Genomic DNA, 18,674 nt, shown 5'->3' with positions numbered 1-18,674 from the left:
ACTGTGAAAATACTAACATTAAATGCAAAGCAAACATAACTGAATTTTCCCATAAATTCAGGAAGTTCTTAGCTAATCATAGTATAGATTTAAATATTTAAAGTTTCACATATTCCATTATGAGCAACTTTGGAAGCATTTAAATTTTAAAATTAATATTTAATCAAATGAACTAAAATTTTCAACATACTAACCCTTACACTAGGTTTCAGCCTTACCCATTGTATGCAATTAAGAAATGTTGATAAAGCACTTGAAGTTAGATTCCAAGCCAACAGCAATGCAGAATTTTTTAAAAGTTAATTCAAGAGATGAAACGCTATAATATAGAAAAAGTAGCCATGTAAACATAACAGGGGAGGGGCTAGTTATGCTCTCACGTGTGCTTAATTTTCTTTAAATTTAGTGAGTGGCATTCTGCATAGGAAAGAGAATCACTAGAATTGCAGGAAAAAATAGGAAAAGAAAAATAGACTATCTAAGGGTCATTAGTAATAATAATAAAGCACTTAAGGAAGTTTACAGAGAAAAACATCACCAGGAATGATTCAGAAATCTCTGTGACATATCCCCTGCAAATACCCCACAAAATTTAAAGCTCAACAGCTTAAAAAATAACTAAATAAAAGCTAAACTGCCTAAATCCTCCTGCAAAAGTTCTGCTTTACAAAAGCATATACAGTACAGATACACCATCATAGAAAACCCCACCACAGAGCAGGGGACCCTGGACATCAGGTCCAGTTTCAAACAGATGTAATTTTAACATGCCAGTGGGCCAGACCAGAAGAGTTGAGGGGTTCATGGAAATTCTGGCATTCCCATAAAATAGATCTATTGTAGGTAGGGGCAACCATTGTGTAGAAGAATTCTGGGGAAAACTCAAACTTCATATTGCCAAAAATATCAAGCTGTTACAATGTGTAGATTATATTTAAATTGCAATATAATTCTTACCAATTCATTGCTGAACAAGACATTAATTCCCCATAACTTTTAGTCAAAAATAAGTCATATTTTTAAGAATATTTTAAAGACACAGGGACTAAAACTTTACTCATAATACCACTAGGTGCTAAAAATTAACTCATGTAACTTTTTTTTTTTAAAACCAAAAGCATCAAATAATCTTGGATTCGAGTTTGCTCATTGTAACAAATCAAATCTAGTAATTGGCATATTACAGATTTGAAGTAGCTTTGTGTCTCTCAATTTATAAATCAGAAATTGGAAATATGAAAGGATGTTGTAATGTGGGAGGGTCCTACGTAATGAAGGTCATTATAACTCCTGGCTCCAGAGCTATACAATCTAATATCCTCTCTGGTGGTTCTATGATATGCCCATGCATTACAGTTCTTGTTGACAGTCTGTTGCCTTGGAAATATTTCATTATTTCAGTTTATCCATTTGTAGACCCTTGGCCTTGTGATATGAAGGCCATCCTATTTCATATTTTCGATTATCATTTAAGCAATCTTGTGGAGCTATTTATATATAAGCAAGTGTTAGACAACGCACATCATTATTTATCACTCTGTTTAAGCTTACACTGTAGGAAGAAATACCTCCAAAAAAGTCTCCACCACCACCTTTACTTTTTAAACCAAAAGCCCTGTGCAAATGGAATATGCTTTGCAAAGCCAGCATGGGCATATCGCATGCCTGACACTTCTGTCTAATTTTCTCGGTTATACATCCACATAGTGGAAACACTCTGTGGTAGTGCTATATAATTTGCAGCCTATTGGAGTTTTGTTTTGTTTTTTGTTTTTTGTTTTGTTTAAATGCACAAGGTTTTCAACTTGTTCTTTCAGGCTCCAAAGAGACACTTTGTGTGTATGAGTCAGAGAAATTTAAGGAATACTAAATAATAACGTAAGACATTATCAAGAAAAAGCTTCTCTTTCCAAAATTTACTCTGTAAACATTATTAGAAGGAAATGACTTTTGTACTGTATTCTTAAACTCAGGTCAGATATGTCATAAATAAACAACAAGACAATTCAAAAGATGTATTTTTTCAAGTTTTTGATTACTGGTATATTTGAAAAGCAGTAAAGAATAGTGTCCATAAATGCCTTTATGAAATCAATGATTTGGAAACCATTTTTTAAGGAAAAGCGAGATCACTTGAAGCATGTCCACAGAAAGCCATCTCTTATAAACATATTTGTGTTCAACCGTTACAGAGAAATCATACTACTAAGCAGTAAGTTCAGGCACAAAGTGCACACAAAGGTAAAATGACTACTTAGCTGAAGCAAGTAACTATGAAAAACACCCCTCCTGAACCAACCATCTGACTTCCCATTTCTCATTACAAAACCAAATCAACTAACATGTGTAATGTTTACAGTTAAAGTGTTAAGAACATTTAAAACCCTAATAACAAAGTGAACCCTTGGGGCATAAAACAACTGTTTGGATAACGGGCCAAGTTTGTGGTTATTACTGTTTGAAAACATTTAGTTTTATAAGTCCTTCCTTCCTTTCCTCTAATATCGCTCCTTCTGCCCCTACCTCCTTAGTACTACTCCCTCTCCCTACAGGTTAAACCTTCTCAGATCCAACCTTTAAAATGACAGCTTCCGAGCTGAACAAGAAGATGCTATTAAAGGGCATTAAATTAAATACAGTATATCCTCCTACAACTTCAATCAGAATTTCAGACCAAGTGTTATTTAGTTCAGCTCTCAAGTGGAGCAGAATAACAAATCGCGCACTTTGATTTACCTTCTTCGAATGCCAAATGGAGACAGGTGATAAAGAACGCGCTCATGCACAGGCTATGAAGTTTCCTCTAGAAATTAATTCTATCTTCAAGATTCCCATCTCAGAGAAATTCCCAAAATGGCACACAAATAGGCCTCTGCTAGAGAGATTACTGGGGCCATCCCAGTAAATACACTTACTACCAGCAGAACTGGGGATGAAGGAGGCAAAGAGGAAGGAAAGAACGGAGGAAATCAATTACAAACTTCTGATTTCAAAAAGTATTCATCATCATGTTAAATAAGAAGTAATTATTAAAAGCCTTGCACAATGCTCTGAGACATAATTTTTCTACCTACAAGAGTAAAGTACTTAATACGTGAATTCTCATAAAACACTAAGACTAAATGTTCGTTTTAGCTTTTGAGTTGTCAGATAGTTAATGCTACTCACTTTTAACATCTTTAAAAACTGGACTGTGTATGATTTATTCTCAGGTACATGATTTATATAGAAATTAGCTAGAGTTTAGAATGAGTCACTTAAGCACCAACTTAAAATTATTTCCTTAATCCTGACAATTCTGCGGTCCCTACTGTATGGAGGAAACAAGCAACAGTGCAACTGAAACTTTTTAAAGGAATAGCTTGTTTAATAATATCTCCCTACCGCCTCTTGATGTAAACTATACGTTAAATGCTACGTTGTACCAAAAATAAAACTACCCACGTAATAATAATTAAGTCTTGCTACTGCGGACTGCCCTCATCTTCTTTTCAAGTTCACTTAAGCCTGTGAGGAAAGTAAACATCGCTGCTTGGGGGCGGGAGTGGGGGGGACAGGGGGTGCATATATCTAACCGCATTTGTTTTCCTCACGATTCAATGGGTAACATTTCATACTTCCTACTGAGCATTTTCTCCTTGGAGACAGAGAGAGATATTCACTTTGCTCAAACCAATATGCTATATGCAATTAACGTCATTAACGCTGCCAATTAATAGCAAATAGGATTCCAAACAAAGTAGGCTGGGTGGACAGCAGGAGGGAAAACCACGTGGGGCGGAGGGGTGCTTAGTTACTCCGAAATCTAACAATGCCATCCACGTAGGACGGTTAAGGAAATTTTGAATACAAACTCCCTTTCCCTTTGGCTTTGGTTTAACTAACTTCAAACAGACATGCTCGGCTGAGCTCCTTGCCTGGCTAGGCAATTCTCACCAGGAACTTTTTTAAACACAGATCCCCAAACAGTAACTAACGGGGCAGAGATGCTCCAACTGTTGGCACATTTTGGATCTCGCTGTTGGCTTGCTGATTTGGATTGAAGGATTTTCTTCTTTCTTTTCCTTATTTTCTGTGGGGGGCAAGGGAGTGGAGAGGAGGGCAGGAGAGGAGAACAGAGGGCAAAGCAGGAGACCCACAAGTTGCCGAGGCTGGGGAGGCAGCCTGGGCGGCAGGGAGGCGGCGGCCGCGCGCCTCTCTCCGCCCGGCCCGGCCTAGCTGCTCCGCGCGGAGACAGTCCCTCGGCGACACCGTCCGGGCCTGGCGCGAGCTCCGCGCTCCCCGCCCCCGGCCTCCTCCTCCTCTCCTCTCCTCCTCCCCCTTCTCGCCTGCCTTCCCTCCCCCTCCCCAGCCTCATTCCTTCCTAGAGAGCAGCTGCCAAGGGACCTGCGGCGGCCCCGGGGATCCCCCGGCCCCCCCACCCGCTCCGCTGCTCCCACTCACACAGCAGCCCCTTCTTTTCTGTTTGTTTCTCTTTCTTTTTCTTTTCTTTTTTGCTTTTTCATTCTTTCTTTTTCTTTTTCTTTTTTTTTCTGTCAGCGAGTCACTTCATTCGCCGAGCCTAGGAGGTGCGACCGCTCGGAGAGCCTGGCGCCGCCGCCGCTGCCGCAGCCGCCGCGGGCGGACAATGCGCGCGGGGACCGCGAGCGAGCGCGGAGCCGCCAGCCCGCCGACCAGGTCCCCGCGGGCTCGCGGCCCAAGAGACGGGCTGCGGAGCGGGCCCCGCCACCTTGGCGGCGGCGGCGGCGGCGGCGGCGGCAGCGGCAGCAGCAGCAGCCGCCTCGGCGGCAGGTTCAATAAACAGAAAAGTGTTACCGTTCTCGCCTGGAAGGATCCTGCTGAAAGCTGGGCTTGGTGGGCGCCATCTTCCTGCTATTTTTTTTCCTCTCTTACTTTTTGCCTCTCTCCCCCCTCCTGGGGCGGGGGGCGTGGGCAGGGCGGGAGGGGGTTGTGCGTGTGCGTGGGGTGGCGGGAGTGAGTGCGGGCGTGCGCGGCGCTCAGCGGCGGCCAGGCGGGCGGCGGCCGTGGCCTTGGCCGTGGCGGCGGCGGCGGCGGCGGCGGCGGCGGCGGCGGCGGCGGCGGCGGCGGCCGTGCTGCTGAGGCCGGGAGGCTACGGAAAAGTAGTGGGGCCGGAGCCTCGCCGGCGGCCGGCCGTCCCCTCGCGCCGCCGGTGCCTCTCGCCGCAGGTCGCCGCCTCCTCCGCCGCTTGCGCCTTCTCCTCCCCCTGCTCTCCGGGCGCCGCCGCCGTCCATGCGCCGCAGAGCCCCCGCGGCCCGGGCCGCTCCGGCTCCCGAGACATGCCCAGCGCGGAGACAGGCGACCGGCGGCGGCGGCGGAGGAGGGGGAGGTGGCGGCGCGGGGGGGGGGGGGGGGAGGCGGCCGCGCGGCCCCGCGGGCAGCCAGGCCCAGGGCCCCGCCGCCTCCGGGTTCTCGCCTCGCGCGCCGCCACACCCCCCGCAGTCACCCCACCACCGCCACTCAGAGCTGGCCCGGTGGCAGGTGGGGTACACACCCTCCCGGCGGGGGGCGTGGGGGACCTAGGTCGGGAGGGGCGGGGAGGGGGAGGACGCGCAGGGGGTTTCCAGCTTGACCGCTGTGAAAGTATTTCTGGGCATTTTCCAGCTGCTTTGCTCCAGAGCGCTCTCTCGCACACAGACACCCCCCTTTCTCTCTCCCTCTCCTCTTCTCTCTCTCTCCCTCTCTCCCCCCTCTCTCTCCCCCTCTCCTTCCGTCTCTCTCCCTCCGTGTCTCCCCCCTCCCTCTCCCTCTCTCCATCTCTCTCTCTCTCCCTCTCTCTCTGTCTCTCTCTCTCCCTCCGTCTCTCTCTCGCGCTCTCTCTCGCGCTCTCTCGCTCTCTCGCTCGCTCTCTCTCGCGCGCGCTCTCTCTCTCTCTCTCTCTCTCTCTCTCTCTCTCTCTCGCGTTCGGGGACTGGGAAGCTCCGCTGCCGGCGCAACAACGCCACTCAGTTGCAGTTTCGAACACTTCCCTTCTCTGGAGTATCGCGGCCAGGAGGAAAGAAACAGAGAGAGGAGCTGGGAGGCCACGGGAGCGGGCTTCACAGGACGGCGTCCGGGGCGCGCCTCCGGGGACAGCGCGTGGGGGTGTCCGGGCGGAGCGGCCCCGAGCGCCCCGTGAGCGAGTGCAGCGGCAGTACAGGCACCTTGTGGCTCGAGCGCTCTCAGCAGCGTTGCAAAGCCGGAGCAGCTGCATTATTCACGCACTTGCAAGTCTGCAGACCCCGGGGTTCACACGTGAATTCCCAGGAGTTTAAACGCAGTTAGATAAAACGCTTCTCTCGACTTGGCTTATAGGACCTGAGACCCGACCGGACTGCGGGCCTCGGGGATCCAGCCCAGTCGCCTCCTTATTTTACAGCTCAGCGAGGCCTAGGGAAAGGGCCACTCAGTGCAGGGCCAGTGCTGGAATCCTATTGCCTGGGGAGCCCCTGGTCAGAGCGTTTTCTCCACTAAACCGCTCAGCTGGGTGTGGGCAGCTTTTTAGGCAGAGACTTGGGTCAGTCATGTGTCACCCAGGAAAGTAGAAAGGACTCTTAAAGCATTCCCACTTTGAATAAATGAAAGAGCCGGACGAAAAACATCAATCCTATGAGAGGCTTTGCATTTTACTTTAAACTTAAGAAAAAAATAGACCTGCAAAGGGGTCCCATTCAGTTCTACCATTCCAGTACAGTGGGGCTGAGAGTTAGAAACTTGGAAACATAAGTGTTTTTCGTGACAGACATGTTTAATCTGCATGATGGTGTTTGAGTTGTCTTTGGAGTACACTCTACAGGTAGGAGAAGATGAGAGTGATTGAAAAATGAAGTGGAGAGCCTTGAGTACAAGATAGACAGGGGCTGGAAGGGAGGGGGAAAAGTTGCCTGCTGGAAGTTTTGGCTCCAGGACGGCCAGCTTAGGGCATTTCTACCCAAAGATGACAAATGAGAGAAGCTTGTGTTCTTCCAACAGGCCACTCTTTGCTTGAAAACCCTCCACCCCTGTCACTCCCTCATTAGACTCCCCAAAATAAGTTAATGCAAAAACAAATTTTGGCAGGGGGGAATGTTGTCGCCATTCACTCTGACAGATCAGGTCTTGAGGTGGAAACTAAGTCTGCCCTTCACAGCCCCTTCAGCCTAACAAGTAGGTGGCCCACATTCCCAATAAAATTCCAGAGGACAGGGGACTTGTGACTCAGACCCTGCCAATAATCTTCTTGCCCCACATGACTCGCTCCCCTGTCCCCAAATTAACTAAAATTAAAGGCAGTAACAGGTGTCATCATATTTGAGTAACGAAACCAAGAGCTACATTTTTCACAACTAGCACCTTCTCTTCTGTCAATATGACAGAACATAAAAAGAGAAGAAGGGAACAATACATCCCAAAGGCTAGAGTTTAGAGTTGATTATTTTTAAAGCTTTAGACTTTAGAACTGCATTGGGATTCAGACTTGAAAAAGTGGCCCAAATTCAAAGATGAAGGTGGAAGCATCGGTACAGCTTTCGGCGTTTGAGTGCGGGACCATGGAGGATTACCCCTGCATGCTCCTGACTTGCAGGGAAATTGGCCCTGGGAAGATCTTTATGATGAAAGACACCAACACTCAGAGAGTAAACATAAAGGCTGAAAGTTCATGACTACCTCTTACGCCCAATTCATATCTTAAGGGTTAGTTGAAGTTCCCTGGAGGTCCCTGAAATCATCCAAAGGCCATCTGACATTTCTGACCCTTGACTCCCTACTTCAGAGATCACACTATTGTGACTATTGCCTGCACTTCCTAGTTAAAGTGATCACTGGATTCTATTGTCATTTAAATGTTTTATAAGTGACAAAAAAAAAAAAACCCATAAAACCATACCTGAACCATGAAAAGGAAAAATCTAATTCTTTCCTGGTCCTTTATGTTTGAAAGATTCCCAGATCTTTTGTATTAAAGGTTATTGTAATCACTGAAGTAAAACAAGACTAAAATAATTTAAAAATCTCTTTGACAAGGAATAGCCTCTTTTTGACTTATTTTCAAGACTCTTTGTTTTAAACTTCTGACAATACTCAGAGCATATAATGAAGTCTTCTACAGAATATCTGCAATACTGGCCATCAACTTGGAAAACATTCAGTGTGTTATGCAAAACCTGCTCTGGTTGCTGAGCCACTGGTTAGAAGGCACAAAATATGGCAGTGATAGATTATCTTAACCTTTTCAGTTTAAACACTGTTGGTTCAAATCAAAGGTTCTCAAATCAATGAAGTTTGAAATACAAGGTAAGAATAGGAGCTGTTATTTGAATTATGCATTGTGTATATTTTAAGTTAAATGCCATTGGCAAAGCTCTCAGATGTTTAATCGTATGCAATCTGGGAAACACAAATATTTAATTTCACACTTTCATGTGTTCTTTTTTTCTTCCCATCTTCTATAAAACTGAGCCCCACAAATGGGAAGCTTACCTTTCATACTACATCGTTAGTATTTCTCAGCACATTTTTGTGGATTACATTTTTGATAAAATCTTGCAACATCTCAAGTTGTCCTTAAGGAAAAACTTCAGGGTTCTAGGGCTGTTGGTGGTGGTGGTAATTTTTTTCCCCTTTCTTTCCTAACTGAATCAAAGAATGTTTACTATTTCAATGTCACAACCATATTTTTTTAAATCCATAAATGTTTGGAGGAAATGCAAACAATAAATACTTTAAAACTTCCTTCTTCCCACCTAACCTAACTTTGTAAAATTTGCTTCCTAACTTGCATCTCTGAATCTTACGCATTTGCATTATAATACGTTTAAGATGAATACTTAACAGCGCCGAGGAGACTCGGATTTCATGCTGTATTTCCCTGTAGTAACAGGTGACATGATAACACTATTATGTAGAATTGCAAGTGTACGGCTACACGTGAAAACTGTTCCCATTCTGTTTGGAAACAAATGATCAATCAGCCTCAGGTGATCAATTGCCCCCCTGGCCGCCCGTCAGCGCGGGTCCGCACCCGGCAGAAGCATTGAGAAAATTCCGCTGAAAGGGACGAGGATCCCAAACTTTGCAAAAGCACCTTGTTCTGTGCCTCAGACTTCGCTGTAACTCCTTGGCTACGCGGGGTTGAGACTCTAGATTTGGGGCCAGGCAGAAGGCAAAGGTTGATTTGACTTCGCCAGTACACTGGAGTGCCTCTCAATCCGAATTGTGAATTATTTTTTCCTGTCTTATCTGTAGAACGAGGGGCAAGCAAAGTGAGCCCTGGCGATGTGCATGTGTGTTGTAACGCATAAAACAGGAGGCAAAGTGAGTCCCACCCCAGCACCCCGGAGCGGGGGCACTATCCCAGCCCAGGCGGGACTACTCACCGCTGCTGGTAGGAGGTGATGCCCTGGACGTTCTGCGGGGTGCCGTTGGCCGCGGCGCCGGCCCTCCCCATGCCCGCGCCGGCCGGCACCCCCGCGGCCGCCCCGCCGGCTGCCGCGGCCGTCACCTGCACGCTGAAATCCGGAAAGATTCGGATCATCGCCGCGGCTTCGGCCCCCGGGCGCGGCGGCTCTGGGCTCGGGCTGGCGGGGGCTCGGGCTGGGGCTCGGGCAGCGGCGGCAGCAGCAGCAGCGCGAGCAGCGGCGGCGGCAGCAGCGGAGCCAGGCACTAGCCTGCAATCCCATTAGTGAGCCGCGGCCACTGTGCGCGGCGGAGAGGCGCTTTGATGTGCGCGCAGCGGGCTTGGGGGGGCCGCAAGCGCAAGGAGGAGGTGCGGGGGGGGGGCGTGCGAGGGACTTGCAAACAGCAAAACGTGTCAGGGTGGGTCCTTTTTTCCCTTTTGGGGGGCGGTGGTGCTCCCCCCTCTTTCCAGGATGTTGCTCTCACTGGCTGCTCCGACTGCGCTGCGCGAGCCCAGCTGAGGGAAGAAGGGGAGGGGGTGGCGGAGGAAGGATGCACCGGGAGGCTTAGAGAGGACTTGGCTGGTGCAAGGGGATGACGGGCAGCGGAGGGTGCCTTTCTTTCCCGCCCCCTCAACACAAACACGCACACACACACCGCGCACTTCCGACTCCAAGTGTAAGACAGGCGCGCTCTCTCCCCTCTTTTCTCTAGAGAAATAACCACCATCCAAGCAGGCTCGCGCCTCCCGCGGCTCCCTGTAACCTGAACTCTAGCCCGCGTGTGCAGGAATGGGGGCGCAGAGCCTCCCCTCCGGGCCGGGACCCCTCTCTTCCCGTCTTCTGTACACTAGGCAGCGCGAGGGTTGCCAACTGCAAGTTGGACTACTGGAGAACTTGATGCTTATCGAGGAGGGATGGTGTGCAAAGGAGAAGGTGGGGGGGGAGGCGCTTTTGTGCAATGGAGAGTTTGTTCCCTTTATAAGAAGGGACTCTCCTAGCTTCTGGTGGGCTGGCATGTTGGTCTTGGACAAACTTGTGAGGTGGGGACCGCAGGTCCAGCTGGAGGGATTCGGGTGTGCCCCTGATGACCCATCTCTATACGCCCCTTTCGAACGACGAAACGAATAAATTAGCAGCCACAACTGGGGCGAACTCTGCAAATTCCAACCACCAGGGAAACAAAAAGAGAAAACACGTGCATTTATTTCCTCGTGTCTTCCAGTTACTTCTCCATATTGTTACATCGGTGTTTCTTTAGGGGATGAGGAGGGATGCTGTGGTTTGGGCGCGCCCTTTTACTGACAACTTGTACTCCTTATAGCCTGCATAATGGGTGGGGCCAATGGGAGTGAATGATTACCCCTACCCCCTGCCCAGGACCCCCAGTGGCCCCACTTCCTCCCTCTTTCTTCCGGGTGGCGACACTGGACCTGAGTTGCCGGGAGGACGGTGCAGCCCTTACGCGATGCGGGGCTCGGGCTCCCCTCCTTTTGCGCGCCACCGCCCCCAACAAGCTTGGCTGGTGCTCCTGTTGGTTTCCCCATCTCGCTCTCTCGTCTCTTCCTCTCCCCGCGCGCAGAGGCCCGGGCCTGGCAGCTGGGGGACAACTGGCCGCCGCGCCCGCCGCGCGAAACCACCTTGGGCTCGGCGGAGCGTGGTGGCCGCGGCCGCGCCGCTCGACCCTCTGCCAATAGCGCCTCGCCGAACGAGGCACCTGCTTAACCCTTTGAGCCTGGGGCGCAGCCGGCCGCTGGGACCCAGAGAGGCAGGGCCGATTGGCCAGAAGTTGCCGAGGACGAGAGCGATAGAGACTGCCCAGCCCGGCGTGCCGGCACAAGGTCTGGGGGCCAGACGCCTACCCTCGCCGCAGAACTGGGCGTCCCCTTTCACCCTCGTGGCTCCCGGAAAACAGCCAAGCCGCACAAAGGCCGGTCCGCGCCCCGGCGGCGTCCCGCTCTGGCTGAGCAACCTCTGCGCTCCCCTAACCCGAGTCAGTTTCCGGAGAAGCCGCCCGCGCCCGGCAGCCGCAGGGAGCCAGAGGGAGGGAGCCCCAGCTCTGGCTGGCCGGGCCCACGGCGCAGCTGCGTTTCCATTTTCCTCTCAAAGAAAATGCTTTGGACGGCAGATAATACCAGGAGATATGAAACTGCTTCGTCCCCCACATGTTGCACGTAAAAAGAATCGTAATGAGCATCTGTGGCATGTGCTAGGGATCCCACGAGTTAGTTGAAGATCTAACTGAGGTCCTGACTGCCTCCTTCCCAGGAAGGGGTCTTTTTCTAGTTCAAAGGCATTTCATTAAGAGATATTAATACTTGTTAAGTGGCCAAACGCAAAGTCACTGAACCGGCGAGGGTAGGGGCACGTGGTTAAGTGGAAAGACACCGTGGTGGGATCAGGTCACAGATGTGGCCAGGCCAGGCCTTGCGGTTTGACTCGGGTCTCAGAGCTCTCCCCTCCCCACCTCTCATCCTCAGGGCTGAGTCTGAAGAGATCTCAAATACCAACTCTTGGCTCTGCAAGCTTTCCTGTAGAAAGAAGTGGGAGTTTGTGCTAATTATAGCCAGGTCAGGAATGATCTAGGGGTTGGGAAAAGTTCTCCTTCTCTGACTGCATAGGTCAAGGCCAGCAGTACTGTAGGCCAAAGGAAGCCCAGTTAACGGCTGACCAATGAGACTTAACATGAACAGATATGCAGACAGTGGATTTCTATAAAATAGCATGTCTGAATTATTGGCCCATTGTGGGCTGGTGCCTGTGCCTGGCATTTGATATCTAGGTCAACCAGTTGGTGGAGGTTTCCAGCAAGTGGCTGCTTCTTCCATGTGTACTTTGACTCCAATATGGGATGCCATGTTTCAGGTTAGATCTGGTGGATCCAGAGGCAGTCCCTCATATGCTAAACAATGCCAGAGGCAGATAAAATGCTCTTTTGCCAAAAAAAGGATTTTTAGAAAATTATTTTTCCTTTTAGAGTATTTTCTGCACAATCCACGAGTTACATTTATAGACAGTATCACCCTTCTTCTTTAACTGTTTTAATATTGATTCTATGAATAGAAAAGACCAGCTATTATATTTTATTGACTACTTATTTTACAGACTAGTTGGTCTGGAAATATGTGATCCTGCTTCTCTTCTTTTTTGGAGGGCAAGTTTTTCTTGGAAGCCCAAAGGGCAAACCTATCCCACTCGAAAGAAGATGTGAGGTCTGCTGTTAGATATTTGAAACTAGATATGCTTAAGCTACTTCAATTATACTTGATATTATTAAAATAGAGTTTAATGAGCACATTCAACTTCAAAGTTCCAAGCTTTCAACTGTCCATATTTAAGAGAATTAATATGGCTCCTGCCCTCCAGAAACTTTCTTTTCTAAAATAGAAATAAACAGACTACTCAAAGAAGACTTGCACAGTGGGTTACCTTAGAATGTATGTGATAAGTCTGTTTCAGTATTTTGTCTTTACATGTAAAAATTTGGAAGTTTGGTTTGCATGCATGACAGACAAATTCCTTATTGCATCTTCTTATCTCCATGTTCATTAAGGACCCTAAGCAAAATATAAGTTTATTCCCTCATTAGTAATTCAGATTTCATTACTCTACTCTTTCAGTTAAAATCTTTACATGCTGGCAGCCGTTTTGAAATATTTTGAAAGTTGCTTTGGCACTCATCCAACCAAAAGGGCTCCAGTTAACATTAAACTGTATACTTTCTCATTGTATATCCTTCTCCCCCCACCTAAAATCTACATATTGTTATGTAGAGATATAGAAAAGGATTTTATGTCATAACTCTGAAAACATACATATGATACACACACAGCCACCACAATTATATATTTACATCTTTATCCTTGGTGTCATTGTACAACTGTGCCTTTTGCTCATATGATATAAATATCTATTCTCTGGAAATTCATTTCCATTGACTTAGAGTTAAATGGTTTGACTTTGAATTTTCATGATTGGCTGTCAGAAGCTGCCAGTGACAGGTAGGAGACAGGAGCTACAAAGCTTTATTGTATCTAATTTTTGCTTTACTTTGGTCAGGTATTTAAGAGGAAAATAAAATAGTACACAGAGATCAGAAAAAGATAAAGCAAAACAAAATAAACAGAATGAAAATACTATATGTAATGAATAACGTAAGATATGCTTTACTCTGAAAAGTTGAGTGTTTTATTGAAGGGATCATGCTTCAATGAGAGGGGTTTTTTCCCATTAAAAAACACCCATGTGAGGACTTTCCTGGTGGCACAGTGGTTAAGAATCCGCCTGCCAATGCAGGGAACACGGGTTTGAGCACTGGTCCAGGAAGATCCCACATGCCGTGGAGCAACTAAGCCCATGCGCCACAACTACTGAGCCTGTGCTCTACAGCCCACGAGCCACAACTACTGAGCCTGTCCTCTAGAGCCGGCGAGCCACAACTACTGAGCCCACGTGCCACAGCTACTGAAGCCCACACACTCTAGAGCCTGTGCTGCTCAACAAGAGAAGCCACCACAATGAGAAGCCCACGCACCGCAACGAAGAGTAGCCCCAGTTCGCTGCAACTACAGAAAGCCCACGCGCAGCAATGAAAACCCAACACAGCGCCCCCCCCACAAAAAAGAAAACATCTGAGATCATTTACAATAATCTGAGAGATGAGTCTTCATTGTAGGAAAAGCCATGAGCTAAAATTAAGGTCCCTGCATATCATGGGAAGGAGATTTTACATTCTGTAGAGGGGTTTAATATTTGATTTAAACAATTTTCCATCTTTGCTCCTCAATCCAAATTGAATTCAAGCTCTTACTACTAACTTTGCCATGTGATTAATATGTCTCCTAGTCCATTCAAAAGCAAAGCTACAATGTCAGGGTAGAAAAAAATGACGTGAACTTCACAATAATGTCTTTCTCAATATTCCAGAAGAGAAACTAAGGAATTAAGAGAGAATACCTAATAAATCATTATTTATAATATATGTATGTCCATTTATAATATATAAGGAGAGTACTGAGGATTTTTTCATATTACTACTACCTATATCAAATACTGAATATCTCAAGCTATTATGCTAAACTAATTCTCAGAGGACTTTATAAATATATAGCTAGAAACAGAAGAGGTTTAGTTAAAAGAGAAGAAAATCTTTTAGCTATTTTCTAAAATCAGCAGCAGGCAGTAGGAGAGGAGGAATTGTTTAAAAAAAAATTAGTGAGTGGGGAAGGGTCTCAGATCCATACGGTTTTATTTTTTTTTAGTTAAAATATTCACACATCATGTAATATTATTCCAAAGCATGTGCAAATCAATAGAATCTAACTAAAGCTAAACTTAGACTTACATGCAAAAAAACTAAATTGTCTTAACATATTTAAAAGACTAATTTGTCTTTAAACAACAATCTCAAAAATTGCTCTTGCCTATTTTTTCATGACAGAGAATTTGATTTGGGGGTTGAAATATCTCTAATTTTTAGGAGACAATTTTAAATCTACCTGTGATTATAAAGGAGTCCCAAAATGTTGGTTCCAGTTTGCTTCTTCTATGACTGTCAGCATAATTAGAACTTGAAAAGACCCACTAAGTTGTGAGTTGTGACTTGCACCTCAGATCCAGCAGCCCATGCTACTTTTTGTTTCAGTGAAAATTAGACCTAGTGCTCACTGGAAATTTTATTTCTGTTTGGCTGGATTCCTCCAAGTAGGCATACTTAAATAGCCAATGGACTCTTTTCTTCACTTAATTTTCTTATTAATTGTAAAAGTATTAATTCAGTGCATGCTTGATTGAAGGAGTGACATTGCTTTGGACTGATTTTTTTCAAAATGAAAACAACCATACTAGATGAGTTTTTACTTGAATTTTTCATTTTCAGTAGGATGGGATATTTTATAAACCTAATCACATAGCAAATCAAACAGTTTTATTACACTCCATGCTGTGTCAAACATTCTGTTTTTATTAAACTGTTTTGTCTTTTCACCTAGAGGAGTGATTCTCAAACTTTAGCATGCATCAGATCACAAGAAGGGCTTATCAAAGCACAAATTTCTGAGTCTTACCTTTACAAGATCTTATTCAGTAGGTCTGGGGTGGGGCTAATAATCTGCATTTCTAACAAATTGCTAGATGATACTGATGCCATTTGTCCAGGCACCATATTTGAGAACTGCTGACCTGCAGTGTTTAAGATAGAGGGTTGAGTTGGGAGGTCTAGATTCAGAGCCCAACTTTGCTACACACTGATTGAGCGGTCAAGGGCAAGTTCTTTAAGCTCTCTCAGCTTCCACAAGCTAACCTGGTATTAATTCAGGTCAGCAAAAATGGATTTGCCCTGCCTGATGGGGATTTGGGCACAGTTCCTTCCTTCAGGGAGTCAAGGGTTTATAAGCAGAAGTAAATATATAAAGAAATTGCAGTTGCAATTATTGCAATTGCAATAAAGTGTCCTAAGGGCAACAACAGATTTACATAAAAAGTACAAAAGTGGCATGGGAGGTTGGGGTTTGAACCAGATGAGAAGAGAAATAAAATGTGGTCAGGAGCTTGGGGTTAAGAATCATGCACTCTGGGTTTGACTACAGTTCTACCATTTACAAGCTGGGTGACTTCAAGCAATTTATTTATTTTCACCAAGGCTCTGTTCCTTTCTTTGTAAAACTAGTAATATATGTAGTTCTCAAAGGATTGTTGTAGGGTTTAAGTGATATAAGGTGTGGAAAGTACTTAGTACAGTGCCTGACTCATGTTAATTACTCAATGAAAGGTAGTCATCACCATGAGGACAGTCTCTTAAGTTCTCTCCCAACTTCTCTTCCTTGGAGATGGGAAAGGTCTTGATGGTTACCCAGATAAGTTATGAAATATTTAGATGCTCTATTTATGAATGTTGACAACTCTAATGTTATTTATTTTAAATTCTACAACAATACACCTGCAGTTCTAAGTGACTAATTTTGTTGATCAAAGTTAAGAAAGACACCAGATAAAATTACTGCAAGTGTTTCCTAAAGTCCAGTGCACTTTCCTAGAGGCTTGAAGTTCAGCTTTACACAAAGGGCAGTAAACTTCTGACATTAATCATATGCAAGATGTATAGGACCTAGAGATTATCATACTAAGTGAAGTAAGTCAGACAGACAAAGACATATATCATATGATATCACATATGTGGATTCTAAAAAATGATACAAATGAACTTAATTACAAAACAGAAACAGACTCACAGACTTAGAAAACAAACCTATGGTTACCAAAGGGGAAAGGTGTTGGGGGAGGGAAAAATTAGGAGGTTGGGATTAATATAAACACACTACTATGTATAAAATAGATAAGCAGCAAGGACCTTCTGTATAGCACAGGGAACTCTACTCAATACTCTATAATAACATATAGGAAAAGAATATGAAAAAGAAAAGGGGTATGTATATGTATAACTGAATAACTTTACTGTACATGTGAAACTAACACAACATTGTAAATCGACTATACTCCATCATAAAATTTAAAAATATATTTGTAAAGAAAACTGAAAAAAAAGGTGTGCAATGCAGTATCCCATCATCCTTGTTACGAGAAATATATCTGGTTGGTATTGTTATCAACCTTCATATTATAAATAAACAATCTTTGATTAAAGAAAATTAAATATAGTAAAGATTTTTAAATAGATATGTAGAGGCATAAAATAAAATAGTAGATAACAGATCCACTATTGTATTGGTTATTACTGGAAACAAATATATGGGTTTTATTTCCAATCTTTTGAAGTTAATAAGGGTAAGGATAACTGAATCTTTTACCAGAGTGTTCCTTGGCACAATGATTCACAACATTTTTGTCTCAAGTCTCCTTTAACTCTTAAACATTTGGAGGCCATTCAAAGAGCTTTGGGTTATGTACATCACATCTATCAATATTTAATGTAGTCAAAATTAACATATATATGCAAAAATTTCTTATTAGTTCATTTTAAAAATAACAAACTCATTACATGTTAACATAATAACACTTTTTATTTTAAACACTATTTTGTAAACTATTTTAACACTATTTTTTCCAACCAAATAAGAAATAGTGATATTGTTTTATTTTTTTTTTTTTTGCTTTCTTTAATATCTGGCTTAATAGAAGACAACAAGATTCCCATATCTTTTCTGCATTCAGTCTGTTACAATAAGTTGTCTTGGTGAAGAAAATCTAGGTTCACATAGATACAAGGTTAGAAAAGAGTTGAGTTAAATTTTAATAGCCTTTACATATAATTGTAGATATTCTTCTTTGCTGTTATTATACCAACACTCGTAAGTAGTAATTTCTTAAAAGTTAGCTGTAATGTGGAATCTGGAATGATATTAAGAAAGTTTTCACACTCTAATCACTGAAATCCATTGGCCTGTAGATTTTTTTGTCCATACATGGCTTTATATCATATGCAATGATAATTTTTAAAACATTAACTAACTGGATTACGCAGCTCTTCCAAAGGTTAACGCATTTTATTATACAATATCAGTAAAAATCACAATTGCTAGTATCTCTACCACTCTGTTCAGTAAAGTCTCTACATACTGGGAAGCTGTCAAGCTCACAATGACAGGTACAAGTTTCCTAAAATTCTAATTATCGCTTGGAATCTCAAATATTATTGGTAGCTAAATACCGTCAGTTGGATCTTCAAAGTGACAGACACACTTCATTCATTTTCAAGAAAATGTCTGTCAAATACTCACATCTGAATACCCATAGTTTGTCAGTTATTCTTTCAAATAGTGTTCCATGAAAAAAGTGGCTAGTTCAGCTTGCAACAAAAACAATGGCAAGAGTATTTTTTTCAGATACTTACACATATGTAGCAAAAGTGTTTTATGAGTACTTCCCATTTCACCACAAAGGATATTTAAAGATATGTGTTCAAGGGTCCAGATGTAATAAAGTTAATAATTCTTACTGCTTCATCAAGGCTGTTCTCAAATGAACCTGGCAGCTTTTTACTGTGAATGTGCGGCAGGGGAGAATACAGTGACTACTAGTGTAGTTTGGTGCTACTGCCTTGATTCATGCTGATGCCCGAGCAGTTCTACTCACCATTGCTTTTGTACCATCAGCATCCACAGTGAAACATCCACAATGAAAAAGGCAAATAATGTTTTAATATTATTATATTATTAGCATTACTATAGTATATTAAAATAGTTTTGACTTCATGGACACCCTGAAAACATCCTCAACCCACACTTTGAGAACTGCTGTCTTAAGAGTATGTGTCTAAGTTATTGTTATGACCAATAAGTAAGAGGA

General features: G+C 44.3%; 1 protein-coding gene across 11 annotated transcripts in view; it reads right to left on the bottom strand.

Annotated features, from left to right (window-relative positions):
- The window catches only part of NPAS3 (neuronal PAS domain protein 3), an 870,998-nt gene extending 861,146 nt beyond the window's left edge, over nt 1-9,852 (bottom strand). For 8 of the 11 annotated variants that reach the window (XM_060294729.1, XM_060294731.1, XM_060294730.1 and 5 more), the window contains exon 1: nt 9,354-9,852. In XM_060294729.1, coding sequence (XP_060150712.1) covers nt 9,354-9,511 — 158 coding nt within the window. In that variant the 5' untranslated portion in view covers nt 9,512-9,852. Of the gene's footprint in view, nt 1-4,443; nt 4,631-4,815; nt 4,947-9,353 lie in introns of those variants that run through there. The other 3 variants (XM_060294741.1, XM_060294736.1, XM_060294740.1) reach the window with 3 other exon arrangements.
- Between the last annotated feature and the right edge of the window lie 8,822 nt (nt 9,853-18,674).

This window comes from Globicephala melas, chromosome 2 (assembly GCF_963455315.2).
Source record: "Globicephala melas chromosome 2, mGloMel1.2, whole genome shotgun sequence".
Classification (NCBI taxonomy): Eukaryota; Metazoa; Chordata; class Mammalia; order Artiodactyla; family Delphinidae; genus Globicephala; species Globicephala melas.
The sequence above is the reverse complement of the archived record's forward strand: the minus strand, read 5'-3'. Positions and strand labels throughout refer to the sequence as shown.